Genomic DNA, 15668 nt, shown 5'->3' with positions numbered 1-15668 from the left:
CTCATACTTGCAACTCACATACACATCTGTACTGTAACTGGCAGGCAGTATTTCGGTGGATTGGTAAATTTACACATCTTTTTGACTTGTGAAATTAAAACCACCGTGAAATATCAGCAGCTACAATATATGAAGTTTCAGTTTCTTCATTTTACCAAAGCAGTAAAAATATACAAACTGTATATCAAAGAATAGAAGAAGAAGAAGAAGAAGAATTGACATTTACATTTTATAATTTATACACTTACAAACATATCAGATAAACATAGAACACAGTCTTACAGAATGACAAATATATACAGCGTTGTACAGGTAAGCTATTTATTTATTTATTCAGTTATTCATCTTCCACATTGTGGACATTTTTGTATAAGCAACATTTTGTGGCATTTTTGCATATAATTACGAATGTTGGGGGGGGGGGGAACTAAGAAACAGTGCTTGTATAATATATACCCTCCAATGTAATATAGACAAATATAATGTAGTTTTAACAATTTCAAAGAAAAGGCAAAGTGCTATCAAAAACACTGTATAATATGTATGAACAAGGGCTCAACTGTGAGCTAGCATATGAATGTAAGGTTACATCTAGTCATGTATCAATGTATGATTGTATCATGTATCAATCTGGACACACACAACAGCTGTAAATACGGGATGTATCGCTAAAAGTTAGTGATGTATCGATCTGGCCATAGACAACAGCTTTTTAATACACAATGTATCATTGAAACTTATTATCTCATTGGCGGAGAATCCTGCGATCTCATTGGTCGAGAGCTATGTGTTGATTTTTACTGGCCGCACGCTGAGTTACAGTGGTAAACATGTTATCACGCACTTGTACATTGTAGCAAGAGTACAATCATGCACTTGTAACAAAGGTTTGCGCACTAAGCAAACGTTTGCACACTCAGTAGGAGAAGCCTATTGGCTAAAACAATCATGCATCAGTTTTTACTGGATGCATGGTTCTGAAGAGAAACCATGCGTCCAGTAAAAACTGATGCATGGTTTTCAGGTTCTCGTCTATGGCAAGCCAAAAGGAAATGCATCCAGTAAATGTGTCATCGGGTAACACGATAGAAAAATTGGTTTTTGGCAAGAAAATTACCCATTCTATAAAACAGATGATGCACATGTCTTATCGTGCGTCAGGCGGAATATAGTGTGCATGCAGTAACTATGGAATTTAGCCTAAGCATTCCATAGATTACCTTATGCACACAATTCCGGCTGACGCACTCAGACCTGTGCGTCATTTGTATACCGATGTATCAATCTGGCCAGAGCCAACCTACACCTTGTAGCTGTAAATACTGTAAAAGTGGTTTCTTTCGCGTACAGAAACTTTCGCGGTTTCCATCGGTGCCGACTTTTTCGCGTGTGTTTAAATTCGCGGTCGGTAATGATAGCCTTGTAACAAGCGACAGGTTCAAAACATTTTCGTGTGATGTTAAATTCGCGGTTCAACCTCAAAACGCGAAAAGCGCGAAAATAAAACCACCGCGAAAGAAACCACTTTTACAGTACACAATATATAGGTATCATTACCTTAAAACTTACCCGCGTATCAATCAGGCTGTAGACAACAGCTGTAAATACATGATGTATCATTAAAACTTAATGGTGTATCAATCTGGCCACAGACAACAGCTGTAAATACACAATGTACAAAAATGTATCATTAAAACTCCTCAATCTGACCATAGCCAACCTAGCTGTAAATACACAATGTACAGGTATCATTACCGTAAAACTTACCAGCGTATCAATCTGGCCACAGACAACAGCTGTAAAATACCGGGTACGCGATGTTGAATGAAGTGTCATGAATACATTGCGTTGTGGTAGATCTACTGGTAATATTGCTAATGTTTTTCTCATTCTCCATTATGAAAATTTTGCTTCACGTACCATACAAGAGACACATTTGTGATTGAATGTACTGCTGTGTTACTGGTAATCCCTCCGGGCGAAACAAGAGTGAGTGTAACCGTACACACTGTACGTCTCAGCGTAAGATCCCTTTGCTGTACTACCAGTATTATCAATGGTTTTCTTATTCTTCATTATTAACATTTTGCTTCACGCATCTTACGAGAGACATGTGCGCGGTAGATGCAGTAGCACGTTTAAATGGCGTGTTACCAGTAATCCCTCCAAAGGAACCATATCAAGTGATTACTGGTATGCACTGTACGTCTCAGCGTACGATCCCTCTGCTAAACTTTTTTTATATTTTTCGTTATGAACATTGTGCTTCTGGCACACGTCTTACCAGAGACACGTCTACTGTAGATATAATAGCACAATTAAATGTCATGTTACCAATAATCCTTCCGAAGGAACAATAGCGAGTGATTAACAGTACGCACCATACGTCTCGGCATACAATCCCTTAGCTACACTATTGTTAATGTTTTTTAATTCTTCATTCTGAAAATTTTGCTCTGGCACGTGCCTTACGAGAGACACATCTACGGTAGATACGATTTCATGGTGCATTAATCCCTCTGGGCGAAACAAAAGCGAATGAGTACACACCACAGGTCTCACAAATCAGCATAAGATCCCTTTCTGTATGTTACCGACCAGTATAAATTGCTGTGGCCGACATATGCACAGCCTCACTACTACTCAAGATGCCCCGCCAATTGTTCACAGCCGCATTCAAGCTCAAGATAGTACTAGTCGCTGAATCGGAGGGAAACCGGCAAGTGGGATGACAATATGACATCTCCAAGTCGTAAGGTATGGTCATGGAGAGCGGATATGCAGCACCTTTTGCAAGAATTAAAGCAGCAGAAAGCACGTCAGGGGAAGAAGGTGAAGTGGCCTGAAATGGAGGAGCAGCTCGCTGAATGGATAAGAGATAGGCATCGAGAAGGTGGTGCCATCTCCACAACTGCTCTTAGATTGAACGCCAGGGCAGTAGCCAAATTTAAGGTGAGTCAGCACTGGGCCCATAGATTCATGAGCAGGCATGGTCTGTCCGTATGCCACTGTGCACATATTTCATAGCGGTTGCCCAATGACGTCGACCACAAGATAACAAGCTTCCAATGCTTCATTATCCAGATTCATGGGCAGTACGACTACCCTCTTTCCCGATTAGGCAATGCTGACAAACCCCGCTAACTTTTGACATTCAACGCAACGTCACCCTAACAGAACGGGATGAAATCAGTCAGTATTGCTACGACTGATCACGAAAAAGATCATTTTGCCGTTATGATATCATGCATAGCAGACAGAGAGAGATTGCCACCTTTGGTCGTCTTCAAAATAAAGACATTGCTAAAGGAGCAGTTTCCAGCTAGCATTATCATCAGAGCGCAACACAAAGGCTGGATGGACGAGAGTCTTTTCAATGATTGGCTCCGGTGTGTATGCGGTAGATGTGTCACAGGGCTCAACAGAAGGTGCAGTCTTTTGGTGTTCAATACGTTTGCATATAAACAAGCCCTTCAAGGATGGGCTCTGTCGTTGTTGGACTGATTGGATGATCACTGGGGAGCACATGTTCACCAAGACAGGCCAATAACGGAACGCAGACCTGCCTACAATCTGCTCATGGATCTTGGAGGCGTGGGTGGAGATCACCCCAGAGCTGATTCTCAAGTCCTTCAAGAAGTGCTGCATCTCCAACAACTTGGATGGGGCAGAGGATGATGTCCTGTGGGCAAACCACGAGGTAAAGGAGCCAGCAGGAGGGGAAGATGATGACTACAAAGCAACTTGATGTACCTCGACTCAGATGACTCCGACTCCAAGATGAGAGCACTCTTTGAGGAGATTTCCTCAGGTTTTAACTCGTGGCAAGTCTACACCAAAACGGCCCTTTTCAGGGCCAACACATTACCAAGAAAGAAATCTATAATGAACAAATGAAACTTCCCCTGTTGATTTGGTTTGCTTAGGCAGAGTACTGTCATCTTGTTGAATACACAGTTCTTTGATCTACTTAAAATGCAAATTATTCTTTGATCATGTTTCAGGGAAATCTCCTGGACTATGTGAGGTCTCGAGGAAGATCTGTCATCACAAAGAAACTTCAACTGAAATTTTCCTTGTAAGTTTCACCGCTTTTTTTCCTCTATTTTCACTCTGTGACTGGAAAAGAATGCCTGCAATGTAGCCACTGAAGTGTTGCTTTGATGAATTATTGATGTTGTCCTTCGAGATTTACTGTATGATTTGCTTTACTTCTCATACTTTCAGGTACATGCAGCGTCATTTGCTATTTTAGTTCAGAGAAAAGTTAAGAAAAATTATGTTTTAAAATCTAAGGATACTCATGTATATATTCCTCTCTAAAGACTGGCATTAACCTTTCACCTTGTTTGTTCATTGAAATGTTATGGATTGAAATGTGTTGCAGTGAACTTTATTTTGCCAATATAAATAAGAAAGAATATTTGCTTGCACAAATTATTCATTTGATGCTGTTTTATTTGGTTAAGACCTGATGGTGTTGATTGAAATAAAACACTTTACTCTTCAAATGTTGCAGAGATATCGTAGCGGGCATGGTATACCTTGAACAGAAGACCTTTGTGCACCGAGATTTGGCTGCAAGGAATATCCTTATTTCGGAGGATGACATTGCTAAGGTGTCAGATTTTGGACTGGCTCAAGACAGCAGCACACAGCTTGGTGTAGGTGGCAAGATTCCTGTCAAGTGGACTGCCCCAGAGGCTTACAAGGACAAGGTATGTAGCATTCAATAAACAAACAAGCAGACAAACATAATTTTCTCTGTAAATGTGAAAAAAAAACAAGTTTTAGCATTGAATACAAAATTCAAAGACTCCTTACACTGATACAAAAAAAAAAATCTTTCACTGAGCACACAAAGGAATAAAGTTTATTGTCTCTGAGAATAAACAGGCATTGCAGCTTTCTTGTTCATCTGTCAGACCTTTGCCTCTCCACGTACAGAGATGTTTATATAGTGTAATGGAGTATAACTTTTAATTTTCATTTCTGCCACCCCCCCCCCCAAAAAAAAAGAGCAAACATCGTAATGCAATATGTATGTGTCGCACATCAAACTATACTTCACTACAATATGTTTCTCCTTTATTATTAGCTCACCTGAGCCAAAGACTCAAGTGAGCTGTTGTGGTCATTCGTTGTCTGGCTTTTGTTGTGTGTTGTCCATCCAGGGTGAAGTTTTTACATCTTAGCTTCTTCTTGAAAACCCCATGATGGCTTTTCACCAAAACTTGCCAGGTACATGTAGCATCTGTAAGGTAATAAGATCTAACTTTGTTGAAATGGGCACAATGAGCACAAAACACCCTTGATGGGGGTAATTAAACCTGGTAATACATGCATTAATATACAGTGATTATGTAGGGAAAGTTTTTGGCCTTGGGGTCAAAGGTCAAATGAAACTGCTAGAATTTCTACTGTTTTCCATATTTTGAAAGTGGCTCCAAAATGTATCTAATTACCAGATAATGATCATTTGCCAGTTATGTCAAATTGTTGTCTCACATTGGCAATATGTACTGTAGACCTATAGGGAGGTTAATGCAATATGGCGGAGGCATACCAGTTGCCATAGCTACATTTCTAGTTCAGAATGTTGCAAGATATTTCATAACCCTTTTTCACATTTCTCAGGAATCTACAGAGAAATAGAGGAAAAACACCACCTTTCCAAAAGAAATCTCTTGATGAAAAGTCAAATTACTGGAGATACAGGTATAGGGAATATGCATGCTGTCCCTCCGACCCCTGAGTGGGGGCCGGGATGGGTACTATATGGGGCAGTATTTTGAAGGATGTTTTGCTCTTTATCACCTTGTGCTATTTTGTTTTAACATGTTTGTCTTGCAGCCACTGGAGTGTTGGTATTTTGGGATACTATATGTTAACTGAGATGTTCTCTCAGATGATGTATGATAAGAGCATTTCTGAATATTCGATGTATGACCAAATGATTTACTGTAAAAGTGGATATTTTCGCGTGACTAATTTTTCGCGCTTGGCCGGGTCGGAAGAGTTTCGCGTGTTTTTAATTCCGCAGAATCAAGACATCACGCACAGGCACATATTGCAAGCAAAAATATTCGCGTGCTTTTATTTTCGCGCTAGTTTCTGGTTGCGCGAAATGCGCGAAAATTTGAACACCGCGAAAATTTCCACTTTTACAGTAATTAGCGTTGGTGATAATTATTGATGCCTATGTAAAGTAAAAGACAGCTTGCTGAAACTTAGTGTATACATGAACTACCAAATGAAGATTCTCCAGAGAGAGTTTTGGGTCGTGAGGTCAAAGGTCAAGTGAAAATTTTAAAGTTTCACTTTTCTTCATATGTCTCAAATTTTTCAGGGCATCTTCATGGAACTTAGTACATATGCATGTACTGACTGGCAGTTATTTTTTAGGGAATTTAGGGGTCATGGGTCAAAGGTCAGGGGGTCAAAGGTCAGGGTTAATTCTTCAAAGTTTCACTATTTCCCTATTATCTATGTAATGCTGGCAGGATTTTTCTGGAAACTTAGTGTATGCATGTTTTTCCCAATAGAGATTCTCTTGGAAATTTCTTGCCAAAAGGTCAAAGGTCAAGTGAAAGTGCTAAATTTCACTTCTTCCTTAAACTTATAAAAGGGTCAAAAGTCAAGTAAAACTCCTGAAATCCCCAAATACCTGCACTGACCTCTTAGACAATATAGCCATTTATCCAATTCAACCTAGTTCAAGTAAAGTGAACACGCAACACATTGATGACAAACCTGTCATTTTAATATTTTGTTAATTACACGTATGTGAAATTGTCATCACACATTGTCAAGACATTGTGCTATAGACCTATTGGGAGAACCATGTATATGGCGGAGGCATACCACTAGTTCCTTTCTATCTTCTCCAATGTCTTTTTCTTATATGTCGTTCTAATGAATCCTTTTCTTCATTTCCTTTTCAACTTGTATACTTTCTTTCCTTCCTAAAAGCCCGGTCACACAGTGCTTTACGGCTTAATCACGGCCAAAACACGTCAAAAAGTGGTCTCCCATGAAGCAGACAATGTTGTTCGCGTTGATGTCGAGTTTAAGACGAGCTACGGTCGATTTATAGACGTGGCAGGATGCGGGGAAAAATCGGAACGGCATCGGACGTGGTAAAAAGTTTTGAACTGCTCAAAATTGTATTCCACGGATGACCACGGGCGGCACACGTAAAGACGTGCAACACATGTGAAACACACGTGATAGTCCGTGTTCCAGCAGTGATTAAAACTTCGGGAGACGCGGTAAGACGTGGGTAAGACGCGAAAGTTTAGCGGTCTGTCACGGGCAGAGCATGGTCATCTGACGCGTGCTACACTTTGGTATCACGGGAAATGGCGTGTGTTTAGCGGCTTATCACTGACAAATGGATTTTTCCGCGTACATACACGTGGCTGGACGTGGTTAGCCATGCTTAGGCAGTGCTTCAGCAGTGGAACAGCCGCCAACGGCCATACCCCCTACAAAGCACGACCAAACCAAAATTGGCCGAAAAATTACCACTTACGACGGTGTCCACCAGATTTTCATAACTTTTTGTACGTGATTTAGACGTGGAGTGCTGTGTGACTGGGGCTTTATCATCATTGCTTTCATCCAGTTTTGATTCATCTTTCATTCTATCATTCTACCTGGTGCTTTTCTATTTTTCAATCTAGTATATTTTTCTTTTTGCTTTCCTCTTTTCTTTTCGCTTTCCTCTTTTCTTTTCAAACATGTATCCATCTCTCCCTTGCTTTCCTTTATAATGTTTCTCTTCTTTCTTTCCTTCCATTATACAAATGATGCACAGGATAGAGTGCGTTAGTGTAGGCATATAGTGCACTCGAGGGTAATTACAATTGTGAAACATGCACGGGGCGAAGCCGAGTGCATGTTGCACTACATTGTAAATACCCGAGAGTGAGCTACGCCTCCACTAACGCCACGAAATAATCCTGTACATCATTTGTTTTATAAAATGGGTCGAAAATTCGAAAACTAACAGCATTTTTCAGCGTTTTTCACGTACCTGTGTGGGTCAAGACGTCCGAAGATGTTCGTCCCAAACATTTACGCACGTCGCACTCGGAAATCACGCACATACAGTATAAGTATAATGGGTTGGGTTTCCGGACACTTAAGTTCCCGCATGAAAACTTACTTATTTTACATAGAATATGCACCCTTTACCTTAAAGACTTGATATAGACTCCTCATATAGGCCTACTAGACAACATACTCTGAAAACGGCGTGAGAATTAACCTGCTAAATCGTTGGATTTGCCCTTCAAAGTGACTCCATGTACGCGTCCGGTCCCACAACGCTTGGTCTACTGTACTGTACAAAGTGTACGTATAGTAGAGTATACGTACGCCACACATGTTATGCACAAGGGAAGAAAGGCCGGCCGGCCGGCAGCCCGAACTAGAAGTTGTTTACAGGATTGACAGCGCGTATGCATGCAATTCAAAGGAGCCGCCGCGCGCACAGACAATCGGCAATAGGATTTAACGCGCAGTGCAATGGGACTGAGTAACCAAAGCACATGTGACTAATTTCAGCGCTTCCTATTGGCTACATTCTTGAACCCATTTTATAATATCTTTTAATGCACTCTCTATTTTGTAAACTTTTTGTTTCATTTTTTTCCAGGTTTATTTTGTATCTTTTCTTTCATTTCCTTTTCCCCCTTTTCCTAGCCTTATTACCTCTGCCAAGGGGGAGGTTATGTTTTTGTTACCGTTGGTTTGTTTGTTAGTTCGTTCGTTAGTTTGTCCATGTGCAAAATAACTCAAAAAGTAGTTAACGGATTGGGATGAAACTTGCAGGAAAGGCTGAGAATGACACGAGTAGCAGACGATTAACTTTTGGTAGTAATCCAAGAATTTTTGGGAAATTTATGAAGGATTTTGATATTTTGGCAGGTAGGGTCAATGAACTTCGGAGTTCAGGCTGCGCGTACTTGAGGTTTGCATGCGTGCACTAAAGTGCGTACTCTAGTTTCTACTAGGGCGAGGCGCGCCGCGCAGCTGATGGTTTATGACGTAACAATGGCTTCTATATTGGCAAATCTGGCGACTCTCAGCACACAATAAGTACGTATGGGTGGAAATCACTATAACTCTATGGAAGAACATAACAAGATCAGTGGGACGGTGGAAATGAGCTGCATACTTGGCGGAGGTCTGCGCTCTCAGAGTGCTTTTCTAGTTTTTAAAGGCTTTATATTCTTTCACCCTTGTCTTATAACCACATTGCATACACACACTTTTTTATGCCTCCGCCACGAAGTGGTGCCGGAGACATGTTTTCGGGTTGTCCGTCCGTCCTTCCGTCTGTCCGTAATGAATTTTGTGGACAGCGTAACTAAAAAATCTTTTGAGGTATCCTAATGAAACGTAGCATGTATCTGTATTAGGGGGTGAAGTTGTGCCTATCAACTTTTAAGTGCACATGCTCAAGGTCAAAGGTCAAATGCTTAAAATTTCACTATTTCCCCCATATCTATGCCATGCCTGAAGATATTTTCTTGAAACTTATTGTATAGATGTATTACCCAATTAAGATTCTCTGGTGAAAGTTTGGGGTCATGAGGTCAAAGGTCCAAAGGTCAAGTAAAAATGTTGAAATTTCACTTTTTTTCTCCTTATCTTTGAAATTGTTCAAGGTACTTTCATGAAACATAGTATATATGCATGTACTGACTGGCAGTGATTATCTAGGGAATTTGGGGTTCATGGGGTCAACGGTCAGGGGTCAAAGATCAAAGGCAACACTTCAAAATCTTACTATTTCCGTCATACATGTATAATTATGCAATGCCAGCAGGATTATGTTTGTTTGTTTTTTAAACTTGGTGTATGCATTTATTACCCAATAGAGATTCTCTGGAAAGTTTTTTTTTTTTTTTTTTTGCCGAAAAGGTCAAAGGTCAAAAGGTCAAAGATCAGGTGAAAGTGCTGAACTTACTTCTTCCTCCATATCTTGGAAGTGGCTCAAGTTATCTTGAAACTTAGTACATATTTATGCATGTTCTGCCTGACAGTGATTCTCTTATGAATTTTAGGGTCAAAGGCCAGATGAAAATGGTAACAATTTACTTTTCAATACAGAAATTGCACTTTTTTTCCATACCTCGAAAATTACTAAATGCAGGCGTAAACTTATGAAAGGGTCAAAGTCAAGTTAAAGTCCTTAAATCCCCAAATACATGCTCTCCTATTCATCCAATTAAACCTAGGTCAAGGAAGGTGAACATTCAACCAGCGTCCTCGCCAGAAAATGAAGTACGCGTGACGGAAAAGTGCCGTCAGGTTGTTTGAAATATTTACGCTCAAACTGAACACGTGGTCGGGTCGTCAGGGGGGGGGGGGACGAAACGGCGCTTACACACCGACATACGCGTGCGCGAGAAGCATGAAAAAAAAAAAAAAGAGAGAGAGAAAGGGACAAAATTGGTGCGACATCGCGCTGTCGACGCTGCGTATAATGTTACAGCTTCGTAGCTAAAAAATGTTACTAAAAGTGTCAAAAATCATCCCTCCGTATGTAACAGATCATATGCAGGGCTCGACATTAACGGTGGCGCGGGGACACCAAAATTTCAGAAATGAAGATTTGGTGGCCCATAAAAGTCGGATGTTTGCCTTTACTTTTGGAAATGAACAGCGGTAACAATCGGCTCCATACGACGCTAAAATAACTGTCGGATGTTTGCTTTCAAATTTCGAAATGAATAACAGCAACATTTAGTTGCGTTCAATGGTAAAATTATTGTTTGATGTTTGTTTAGACGTTCAGAAATGAATAACAATTGTATTCAGCTCCGTACGATGACAAAATAAATGCCGGATGTTTGTATATACGTTCAAAAGTAAATAACAATAAAATTTAGCTCCGGAAGATGCTAAAATAAATGTGGAATGATCCCTTTGACATTGGGAAATGAAAAACAATATTATTCACCTCCGTACGATGATAAAATAAATGTCTGATGTTTGATTGTATGTTTGAAAGTAAATAACAATAACTTTCAGCTCCGGAAGATGCTAGAATAAACGTCAGATGATTGCTTTTACGTTCGGATGTGAATAGCAGTAATATTCTGCTCCATATGATGCTAAAATAATTGTCGGATGTTTGCTTTTAAATTTTGAAATGAATAACTATAACATTTAGTTGCGTTTGATGGTAAAATTAATGTTTGATGTTTGCTTTGATGTTCGGAAATGATTGCAATTGTATTCAACTCCATACGATGACAAAATAAATGCTCGATGTTTGTTTTTACGTTCGAAAGTAAATAACAATAGAATTTAACTCTGGAAGATGCTAAAATAAATGTCGAATGATCCCTTTGACATTGCGAAATGAATAACAACACTATTCAACTCCGTATGATGATAAAATAAATGTCTGATGTTTGCTTTTATGTTCGAAAGTAAATAACAATAACTTTCAGCTCCGGAAGATGCTAAAATAAATGTCAGATGATTTCTTTTATGTTCGGAAGTGAATAGCAGTAATATTCTGCTCCATAGGATGCTAGAATAACTGTCGGATGTTTGCTTTTAAATTTCGAAATGAATAACAGTAACATTCATCTGCGTTTGATGATAAAGTAAATATCCGATATCTGCCTTGTCGTTCAAAAATGAAAAACAGTATAACATTCGGCTCCATACGATGCTAAAAATTGTCAGATGAGTCATTTCACTTTCAGAAGTGGACAGCAGTAACATTCGGCTCCGTGCGATAGTGCCATAAATGTCGGATGTTTGCTTTTAAATATGGAAATGAATAACGGTAATATTCTGCTCTGTACGATGCTGAAATAAAAAATAACAGATTTTTGCTTTTACATTTGCAAATGATTAACGGTATCAATCGGCTCAGTTAGATGCTAAAATAAATAGCGGATGTTTGCTTTCACGTTCGGAACTGAATAAGGATAACGTTCAGCTCCGTATAAGATGCTAAAATGAATGTCGGTTGTTTGCTTTTACATTTGAAAATGATTAACGGTATAACATTCGGTTCCGTAAGGTGCTAAAATACTTGTAAATGTTGAATGATTGTTTTTACAATCAGAAATGAATAACGGTAACTTTCGGCTCTTTACAATGCTAAAACAAATGTCGGATGTTTACTAATGTCTGCAAATCCTCCCACTTTCTCATTTCAAACGTAAGTTTTGACAACCTAGATAGGCATTAACTTTTATGATAATCTACAAGCCTATGTTACATTTGAAAATGATTAACGGTATAACATTCGGTTCCGTAAGGTGCTAAAATACTTGTAGATGTTGAATGATTGTTTTTACAATCAGAAATGAATAACGGTAACTTTCGGCTCTTTACAATGCTAAAACAAATGTCGGATGTTTACTAATGTCTGCAAATCCTCCCACTTTCTCATTTCAAACGTAAGTTTTGACAACCTAAATAGGCATTAACTTTTATGATAATCTACAAGCCTATGTTATGCTAAATCTTAGAACTCAGAATAACGGTAAGATGATTGAATTTTCTATTCATTTATTTTAGACATGGGTACCTGTATCACTTCAGTAATACTTTATATTTATTTTTCTAACGGACTGGTATCGCACTACAACGCTGCGTTTAGCTTAGCTCCGCGTCGCTAAAAATGTGATTTATAGTCTGTGAAATCATCTTTTCTTTTATGACAATAGTGGATATCACTTAATAAAGTATATTGGTTTGCATCACTTTTTTACACTTTCTTTTGCGTTTCTTTGCAGGATTGCGCTGACTTGAAGAAAAAAAGAAAAAGGACGAAAATATTGGTGCAACTATAACGAAGCGTCAACCCGCCATAAAAGCTGCGTTTACGTTAACTTTGCGTTGCTGAAAATTTGACTAAAAGTCTTCGTAATTTTCTTTCCTTTAATGCAATATTTTCGATACTCGTCATGTAATATAGTGCAAGTTTGCATCGCTTCCATCCATTATTTTTGTGCGTTTCTTTCTCTATTTCAAGTCTCACACGATTAAGAAGAAAAAAATGAGCAAAGGAAGAAGTTTTAAAAAAGAAAAGAAAAAGAAGTAAATATTGATGCAACTATAACAAAACGGCATCGCGGTATCAAAGCTGCTTTTATACCTAAACTTTGCGGTGCTGAAAATGTGACTTCCAGCGTCCGAAATTATGTTTTTCATTTTTCATCATGTAACTAAAGTGAAGGTTTGCATCTTTGCACTATTTCCTTTCGTCTCACTTTTTTTTTTGTTCTCTTCTTAAAAACGAAGATGAAGAAGAAGAAAAAAATTAGTGCAACTATCGTAACGAAGCAGCATCCATACTCTATCAACGCTGCATTTAGTTTAACTAAACGTCTCTGTGAAGTGACTCAAGTGTCCGATATTTTCTTTCATGACATGATTGTTGATATTTATCACGTAACTAAAACATATATTTCAATCGCATTTATACAATTTCTTTCGCGTTTTTTTTTTTGTCAAGAGTCGCGCAATTTAAAAGAAAAGATAACAGCAAGAAAAGATTAAAAGAAGAAATTACTATAGTAGAACGAACTGAGCACCGAGTCAGCGACCTCGCACTAAATGTGACTTTAAAGATATCTCCAAATTTATCTAGTCTTTTATGACAATATTGTGGATACTTATCACTGAATAAAGTGAGGGTTTGCATTGCTCTCATACTTTCTTTTGCGTTTCTTTTTTTTTTATTTCAAGGATTACACTGATTTGAAGAAAAACAGAAAAAGAAGAAAATATCGGTGCAACAAGATAACAGAAGCCCAGCATCCCGCTATATGAAAGCTACGTTTTAGCTTCCTTGCGTCGCTGAGAATGTGACTTATCTAGAGTTCATTTTATTTTATTATTCAAGAATCGCGAAATTTAACAGAAAAGAAAAAGCAAGAAAATTATTAGAAAGAAGAAAGTATGAGTGGAACGAACTGATCGTAGAGTCAGTGACATCACACTATACGCTTTATGTCACTAAGATGTGGCATTAGAGTCCGAATTATCATTTCGATTATAATCGTTAGTACTTATGAAGTATAACAAAGTGTAGGTTTGCATCACATTTTATCCCTTCGTCTATTTTTTCCTTTTTATCATAGTACTGTATACTCCAAAGATCACGCAATTTAGGAGAACATGGAAAGAAATGGAAGATGAGAAAAAAAAAAATAGTGCAACTATAACGAAGCGGTATCTGCAACTATCAACGCTGCATAATAACCTATCATTATGCGTTGCTGTGAAGTAGAAATTCATCAATGGTCTGGTGCATATTTTGGGTGGAACATTCGGAAAATATTTAATGAAATAAGTAAGAAGACACGTCGGTGCAAAAATAAAGGAAGTCTTTATTACTGTTGCGTGATTTTTTTTTTTTTTTTTGGTGGTATGTTTACGTGTCGATGTGCACTGCAGTTGAAAGGCTTTTGAACTTTATTTCCCGTCTATCGTCATCGTGGAAACTCAATATAGATGATCTAGATCTAGGCCTAAGGAGATCTGATACACCGTTGTAGAACAAAATACTTGGTTATTATGACAAACTATTTTCTCAGGTCCCAATTAATTAATTTCCATTGTGTTGCATCACTTATTGACTACTAATAAAAAGAACAAATTGTCTTCTTCACAAGGATCTCGTCGTACCGAGTTTCACTGTATTTATTTTTGGGTGGTGTTCGGTGCTGCGAACTTCGGTTTACTGCTTTATTTTCGTCGTTTTTCATACCTCTCATTTGGTAGGATTTCTTTGATTAATATTACTGTCTTTATTCGTTCTCTTTATATTCCATAAGTATCTAAAAGTAATTCAAACTTTTCACATTTTCATAACGGCGATTTCATCGCTTCGCTGCAGTATTTTCGAAGGAAGTTTGATGGCAGCCACTTCGGTGTGCTGTGTGTTAATTTTGTAGTTATTGTGGTGTCGGGGAGGTTGTTGGGATTTCGTAATTTGTTCGCTAGCCTAAGGTGTTTAAAATCTTGAAGTGATGATGGTTGTTGTGTTTCTCAATGTTATAGATAGGAAATAATGATTCTGAGTGATGGTGATTATAATTAGGGCCTACCGATGCTGGTGTAAAAGACAGCTTGCTGCGAATGCTGAGCATACGTGTATAGTAGTCCTTCGTCTTATTTCATGTCTCCCTCTTTTACTCTATTTCCCCTCCCATGAATGATGAAAATAAAAAAATCATATACATGTCTACCTCACAACAAAAAGAACCACGTGCTAGCAACCTTCGTAAAGTTTAATCTAATCGTTGATTGCCAGCAAAGAATAAGAGGAAATACGACAATAGATAGCAGCGAAAAGATTTTATGCAGTCTCTTCGGATCGAAGACACTTGACATCCGCCCCCCCCCCCCCCCTTGCGGAAATGTTCACAAAACCAGGTGCCAGACGCAAGTGCCAGACGAAAGAATGCGCGCACTAGAATTCTACCCTGGAAATATCGATCGAAGAACTAGCTAGTGAGTAGAATTAAAGGAATCATTACAAGGATCATGATTCTATTAATATAGTCTTTCTTTTGGCCCATAGAAACATCGAACAGTCGATCATAGTCCGGGATAATAGTGTATACTTGATTATTTTAGATGTTCCTGAACTATTGAAAGGGATTGATTAACCACTCGAT

The 15668-nt window shown here is 38.6% G+C and overlaps 1 protein-coding gene across 3 annotated transcripts in view; it reads left to right on the top strand.

The window, feature by feature from the left end:
* The window catches only part of LOC139722753 (tyrosine-protein kinase CSK-like), a 156637-nt gene that overhangs the window by 135845 nt on the left and 5124 nt on the right, over positions 1–15668 (top strand). For all 3 annotated transcript variants that reach the window (XM_071634037.1, XM_071634039.1, XM_071634038.1), the window contains exons 8-9: positions 4005–4078; positions 4520–4718. In XM_071634037.1, coding sequence (XP_071490138.1) covers positions 4005–4078; positions 4520–4718 — 273 coding nt within the window. The remainder of the gene's footprint in view (positions 1–4004; positions 4079–4519; positions 4719–15668) is intronic.

This window comes from Diadema antillarum, unplaced genomic scaffold (assembly GCF_040938485.1).
Source record: "Diadema antillarum isolate AM-2024a unplaced genomic scaffold, OU_Dant_1.0 scf00000170, whole genome shotgun sequence".
NCBI lineage: Eukaryota > Metazoa > Echinodermata > Echinoidea > Diadematoida > Diadematidae > Diadema > Diadema antillarum.
Note: the sequence above shows the minus strand (reverse complement) of the source record. Positions and strands in the feature narration are given on the sequence as shown.